Here is a 7415-nt window from a genome sequence, read left to right as displayed (position 1 = left end):
GTGACATTACATACACTCTGAAGCCCTCCAAACGTGCTCTCGTGACATAAAATTCTACACCGCCCCATATTCATGCTTAAGGCTTAAGACACGTACCTCCTTACCCCTATCTGCACGTTTTCCAACCACCTAAATAGATGGCGTACTGTGGCGGAGATAACTTTGAACTTCACCGGACCGCATTGGAACCCAAATCAACAAGGGCATGGAAACGAACTATCGTCGTGACCAATAGCTTACAACAATATCAAAGTGTTAGTAACGTGTTTGTCTCGTGGTCACTCTAAAGCCGCTTCACTTGCAAAGTTTGTTTGTTTTTCACAGGCGCAACCGTTGCATACAAAATACTGTGATATGCGATCTTGATGACTTGTTCTTCGAAGCGCGGGTTGCTAAATGCGTCCTAGGAAACTCGGTGCGATAAGCATTGGCAACAAATACTCTCAGTGGAAGCGCTAGGACACACTAGACTTGACTTGAGAAATCAGCATCATGTAACATGCCAGCAAATGAAGCAATATATGGACACCAAGCTTGTGTAATATCGGATAGCAAAATACACGACACATGATCAATTGTGTTCCACAACCACGTCGTAAGGGTTGTTTCTCTAAGAACCAACCACTGCATATCTCGCTTATGCACCGAGTACGACTTCTTCTATATACGTAAACCCTGCTTACACGTTGCTTTAACGACACAAATATCTTAATATTATATTTAATAAGGCGTGGATCGTTTTGACAAGGAGTTTATTGGAAACGCGGATAATGCGCGATTGTACGTCTTATCCTTGACATGCAGGATTATGCGTATGTTCCTAAGTTCCGTGATTGAGCTTTGCTGATTTCTCGAATGGCCCTCCTGGGATTCGGCGAGTTTGTCCCCTCCTTAAAGAATCGGTCCGAGACGAGACGGCTGCAGCCCACTAGAGCTGATTGCCGTTAGAGCGCGCCCCGTCAAACAATCCACCACGCCTGACGGAATATGTCTTTATTTATTGCGAAGAAGGACAGAGGTCAAGACAAAGCTGGGGAGAGTCTGGGGACAGCGGGCAAAATACATGAAGGATGGAAATATTGCGGAGAAGACAAGGCGCTCTCTTAAGTATTAAGGATACAGATTCGAGCGATCATATGAGCCAAGACCAAACACCTGGTATACAAGCCTATAATACGTCGTAAATGAACGGGCACAAATGGTATAAACCACGACACGATCTAACGCTGAAATACGGGATGTTTTACAGGTCAAAATTACGGTAGAAGAAAACAAAATATGTTAAGTCGTAACAACGTAATTTACTTGCCCCTGACCACGACCCCCCCCTCTAATTCCCCCCGAAAAAGGTACTTCTACTATGTAGGTGTATCGTATTTCCCGTGGTTACCATACCTGACAAAAGACCGACCAAACGTAGTCTTTGTAATAATCGGATTACTGTTCAGGGAGTTGACGGCATGAGACTTTGAGGGAACAAGGAGGAGGTATATCTAGGTATCTATCTTAATGTTGAGAATGACTAGTACAATAGTATACATTATCGCTAGTGTCTTATGTAGCGACCCCTAGAGCCTAGACGGATGTGGGTTAACAGTTTCGGGTTTTGTTGTATGCGTCTCTGCGCCTCTTTATTCTCAGCTCTAACCAAGTAGAATCAAATTAAGTCGTCTGGTCTCAGTGGGGCATGTTGGACCCACTATTAGACTTGGCGGCCCAATGAAACGTTATTCCGGACGCTTGAGTCGCTTGCCTAATTTTGTATCCCCGCCCAAATTCGCCTGATTTGGCTTGGACAGTGCGAGGATTTAGCTCAGATGGTTTGCCCTCGAAGCCCTTCATTAAACAAACAGCCCCAGGAAACCCGAAGAGAAGGAGCACCCACATTTTCGGCGTCGCCCTTCCCCATCGTCCTTTCCTTCATCTGTTCTCCTTGTTTCCACATTGATTTCATCCACATCACCAGTCCGCTTGCCATCGAAACTCACTCTTCTCGCCGTTTTTATCGTCTTTTCCTGTTTTCTGCTTCCAGATCAAACTTTTGTTTAACCACATCATTTCTGTTTCCATCTGTATCCCATGCTATTGGCAACGGCCGGCGCTGCATGTCGTTTTGCTGACCGAACTCTCTGATTGCCCGTCACGGTCACAACCCGTATCCTTTAACAATTTCTTTGCTTCTACCTGTTTGAACGACTTCGCTTTGGCTACGGGCGTGGCTCGGTCATTCTCGTACAAACACTCAAGTCTACCTTCGCTCTAAATTTGTGAGAGCAACTTTCTTGCAATTACAAAGCTTTTCCGAATGCTACGCAACCTTTATTCCAGCACGATCTCCGGCGTTCTGAATACCGTTCCCTCCTGTCATTAACAGCTTCCCTGTCCGTACTGCCATGTCGACCGCAGTAAAGCGAGCCTGCGATGCTTGCCATCGGCGGAAAGTGAAGTGCGATGGCGTCAATCCTTGCCGAAACTGCGCCTCCGCTCAACTGTCCTGCACGTACAACGCCATTCCGCAGAAGAAGGGGCCAAAAGGCTCTCGCGCGAAAGTCATCAGCGAGCTTCGCGAGAATCAGCGCCAGTCGAGTCTTTCGGCTAAGATCCAAAACCGCATGAATGGCAACAACATCACGAACCCAACGTTCACACCAACCCAGGGCCTCTTGACAAACGAAATGGTCAAGGCTTGTATCGATTTCTTCTTCGCCAATTTGTATCCGACTATACCCATTTTGAGTCGCCAACGTGTTGAACAGGATGCCATGTCCTTAGATACCACCTTAGACACTTACTGCTTATTGTCTTCGCTATGCGCCTTTATGATGTTGCAGCCCGGCATGCCATTTCCCATCACAGACCCGTACGGACCCGACAGCATACCTGGCGCTTCTATTATTACAGCTACCTTACTTCTCGAAGAGACCCTTCGTGTGCGTAAAGGCTACGACTATATGCAAAATCCTTCACTCTACACAATCGCTACAAACTACTTCTTGTTTGCCTGTCACTACGGGCTTGACCTCCACGACAAGGCCTGGTGCGACCTCCGTGAGGCTACTACTCTCGTGCACCTTGCACGGATGAACAAAGAAGAAGCATATCAGGCCTGGGACAAAGTTGACGCTTCACGCCGGAGGCGCATGTATTGGCTACTTTACGTTGCTGAGCGCGCGTATGCCTTGCAGCACGATCGCCCACTGTCCCTGAAAGCCACTATTGACCTTCCCACACTCTCCGACGATCCCAGCGACCCATTTGCAAACCAGCTGGCTGGATTTTGTCGAATTGCTTCACTATTTCAGCCCTTTGATGCGCCATTTGTGGACATTTGGAATATGACTCGCTCTAGTTGTACGTCGTCTCAAGTGGCAAGCTTGCAGAAGCAGCATAGCGATACTGTCAATGCACTGGCCAATACCGACCCACAGCTCGATGATGTTATGCGGAATCGACAATGGCTGCAGAACCTTGTATGGCAAATCAACCTAGCTAAAGGAAACAGCTCGGCTAGAAATGATCAGTCTACGTATCAGTACCCAGTCACGGACATCTCTCGAGAGATCATCCCTATGGCAGCATCTCTCTCAAAACAGGGATCTCCTGAACTGCTCAACTCCGGGCTGGTAAGTTCATGCCCCATCTGAAACTCCTGCTGTTCACTTTCCGTGTTTCTGACTACTCATGTTTTCAGATTGAGTCCCTTATGACCGTCACGAACGGCCTCACGGACGTATTTGCTGCGATGCCGTCATCTGGAAACCCGTTTACCGCAAGTCCGCGTGATCATCTGCACCAACTCGCCAGCATCTTAGCTATGCTCCGCATTGGCGAGCATCGCTTCGCCCCTCTACTTCTCGTGAAGATTCATGAGGTTTTACCTCGTTTGGCCAATCCAATGTTGCAGTCCCCCCCCGACACTGCATGTGACATCGACATCTTCGATGGTTTTGGCAGTGCAGGCATGGTCTCGCAACAGTACCTTCCTTTGGACGATTTCAAAGCAGAAGGCTCGACCTCGGCTGGCGCCACCTCAATACAGGATGTGCATTCTCCATTTGTGTCGTCACCCCCCACACTTTCCCCTGGGTTAGATTTCTCTCGTGGCATGAATACGGACTTCAACCCAATCGCCGACATTGTTATGCAGTCCCAGGCACCTGTCAATGTCGCTTCCCCTATTTCCGCGGGTGGGGCTATGTCCAACGACCATCAACAACAACAACAACAACAACAACAACAACAACAACAACAACAACAACAACACACCGCACAAGCCCCTCAGATATATCAGCAAGGTCAAATGCCGCCGCAATTTTCTCGGCAGCAACAACATCCACAGCACCGACTTCAGCAGCAGCAACAACAAACATCGCATGTACACCAGCTGTCTTCTCACCACCAGCACCATCAGATACAACTGCAACACCAGCTCCAGCAGTTAAACCAACGTACTCCACAACCTCTGACTCAGTCTCATTTTCAGCAACAATCACAACAGCCTCAGCAAGTATCCATGGTTCAAGACATTGGCGGCAATCTTGCAATTCCGCCCCATATGGACAGTGGTCTGAGCCAAGCACCTACCATGAATGTTACTGGCCAGCCAATGAATCAAACCCAGGGCATAGCCAGCATGTTAGGCAACCATGGTTTTGGCGATGCAATGAGCGCCATCGGCACGAGCTTACACTCGGCCAGTTTGGATATCCGGTCCCAACCGCAGCAATCGTCTGGCTTTAATATGGCCACTACGCAACTACGTACTGTTGGCGATTTCCAGAGTTTACAGCGTTCTGGTTCCGACCCTAATTCTCTCAACCCAATTGTAGTGAGCGACATAGGAAATGAGCTGGGTTTTGGTGCGCTGAGATGATTGCGGTGAGGTTGAAGACAAGATACCCCTCGAGTGGCCAGGCATTCTTGACCACCAAAAGACGTCAAAGGTAAGCCACGACCTCTACAGGTCCGACTCTCGTTACCTGTCTCTAATTGTTTTTACATAAACAGGCGCAGCGTCAACTATACCTTCCTTGCTTCTTGCCTTCTATAGTCGTGTCCTTTTTTGCGTATTTAAGAAGAGTTGCACTTTTTGAACGAAACTTATTTACTGGGTTTATTGTCCTTACTTCCTTTTTTGTCATATTTTCCCCGCTTGGTTCAACAACACACATTTTTATGACACATGTACTTTTCATTTTAACTACGGGTTTTAAATTTCGCGAGCACTAATCGCCATGTATCTAAATAACCTTACCTAACACCTTCTATAAGTAGTCTCGATGTTTACAGCCGGCATACACTCATCAAACCACCGTCTGGTATCTTAATCGGCTATTGCGCGCCTACTGTAGTAATGGACGACGAACAGTTGGTTGACTGAATAATGTCATGGCCCGGAATATGTAGTCGTATGCAGTTTTGTCCAAGACACATACGAATTGACCAGGGTTCCGTGAAGGTGTATTCCCTAAATAAATGTACAATATAAAGCCAGACTTATGTCACCGTAAAATGCAAAAGTAGTTTGTTCCAGCAAGAGCCAGCTGCGCTTTGAACTTCAAGACGGAGATGGCGATGCGTCCTCTCACGGCCTTTGTACCTCCTACCAGGCTCATTTACATCTCGCTTTTATCCCCACCCACGCCATCTTTCACTTGTTACTGATTCCATCCTTGTACTTCTTTGCTGGCCTTGCGGTGCCAATATGTGTATTGTAGACCTAGGTTTTCAGAGCGTCAGTAAATAGTGCAATTGTACGCAATTGTTGAGGTAGTTAGGAAGTATTTAACCTTTGTTGCAAATCGTAGGCTCGTGAGCGATTCTTTCAGGTGTTGCTCAAGGGGACTAATCATAACAAACATCAGAGTCTTGGAGTTTCCACCAAGCGAGTACTGCAAGAGGTGAGTGAGCTTTGAATTTCGATAGGGGATGTGTGAGGCACCGCGGCCAAGAGCTTCGATGACATCGCCAAGACAAGCTAGGCTCCTATTAATGCTCTGCGTTTCTTTCATGCGGTCGCCCTCCGCACCACTCTGCTTGAGACGCTCCGAGCCAGCCAAATCAACGAGGTTTAATGTGCCATGGCACTGTTCTCCTGTGGCTGCATTCTCACCGACCAAATCGAGAATGAATATCGAATGCGACCGGGAAGACCGTTCGTTTAAACCAGTAGCCGCCACAGAGCGGTTACTATGTGCCAGGTTCAACATAGCGTTGACTTCGTCCGAAGAGCCTAGTCGTACGGTTTTGCAGTTGACAATTGTCGTTATATTGCGAATGTCGTCGTGTCGAATCTCCAGCCTTTTTTTGGGCTCCTGGTCTTTGGAACCACCGCAATTGGGGTTGGAAAGCAGGTCATGCAATTCCTCGTTATACACTTCCACAAAGCTACCGTTCACCGTGTACGACCATTGCTTTTCTCCCAATAGTCGTATGTTGTCGTAAATCATGTGCGCAGCAAGAGAAATCACACCGCCTTCTGCAAACATTGTGTACGTCTTGCCAGACCCTGTCTGGCCGTAGCAAAAGATGCATACGTTGTAGCCATCGAGGGCACTCTGAACAAGCTGTGATATTTCGCCAAAAACTTCCTCATTTTGAACGGCCGGCTGAAAGACACGGTCGAATTCAAATGTTGCAGTCCTTCGACAAACGACCCCAAGGCTATTCTTTTCTTCTGGCCCAGTAACATCAATTTGTGATGATGATGTTGTCGCATCTGGGAATCGGAATTTTGCGTCGCTGCCTGCGTCAGTCCCCAGGACCGGTCGTACACGGCACATGACACGAATATTTCCCTTCAGCTCTTGGTACTTGTTGAAGAGAACACGTCGTTCAGCCTCCTCCTTTATGAGCCTTTGACGGGATTCCTGAGAAGCCTTCAGAGCGTCCTGTAACCGGGCCTCCATCACAGAAAACTGATCCGATTTTTGTTTGCTGTCCGATTTAAGAAAGTCAACCTGCGTCTGTAGCATGTGGACTCTATCCTCCAATAGAATCTTCTGAGAACTCGACTCCAAAAGTTTTTCTTGCAGAGCGGATTTGAACGAGCACTCCCTGTCGATGTTGGATTGCTGGTTCTCGATTACGGCCCGTAATTTTTCAATTTCGTGCTCCTTGCCTCGCATCTCTGTTTTAAGGCTCTGGTGCTCAAACTGAAGATTGGCTTGAAGGGATTGCATTTCCTGGTGTGCACGGGCATACTCCTCTGCCTGGTTCGCTTTGTGGTTCCTATCCATGGCGCTCATGGCTTCTTTGTGCTCCCACTCTCGTTGTTGAAGTTCTTCTCGCAATTCTTTCCTCAATCTATCGAGCTCGTGGCGGTGTTCACGCGATTGGTCGTCGATCCTGTGAGAGTATTCGTGTCGTACATTTTCTAAGGTGGCTATTGCAGATTGAAGTTGTTGCCGAAACAT

The 7415-nt window shown here is 47.7% G+C and overlaps 2 protein-coding genes across 2 annotated transcripts; one reads left to right on the top strand and one right to left on the bottom strand.

Annotated features, from left to right (window-relative positions):
- Positions 1 to 2393: 2393 nt before the first annotated feature.
- On the top strand, positions 2394 to 4873 carry SPSK_07075 (C6 finger domain protein; the record flags this gene model as incomplete). The annotated part of the gene is made up of 2 exons (XM_016733744.1): positions 2394 to 3623; positions 3692 to 4873. The coding sequence occupies 2 exons, from the start codon at positions 2394 to 2396 to the stop codon at positions 4871 to 4873; spliced, it is 2412 nt and encodes an 803-aa protein (XP_016590303.1).
- Positions 4874 to 5735: 862 nt separating this feature from the next.
- SPSK_07380 (kinesin family member C1) lies at positions 5736 to 7415 on the bottom strand (the record flags this gene model as incomplete). The annotated part of the gene is made up of 1 exon (XM_016734044.1): positions 5736 to 7415. The coding sequence occupies one exon, from the start codon at positions 7413 to 7415 to the stop codon at positions 5736 to 5738; it is 1680 nt and encodes a 559-aa protein (XP_016590302.1).

The sequence above is a fragment of the Sporothrix schenckii genome, assembly GCF_000961545.1.
Source record: "Sporothrix schenckii 1099-18 chromosome Unknown Cont41, whole genome shotgun sequence".
NCBI classification, from domain to species: domain Eukaryota; kingdom Fungi; phylum Ascomycota; class Sordariomycetes; order Ophiostomatales; family Ophiostomataceae; genus Sporothrix; species Sporothrix schenckii.
This window is presented reverse-complemented; position numbering and strand designations above follow the sequence as displayed.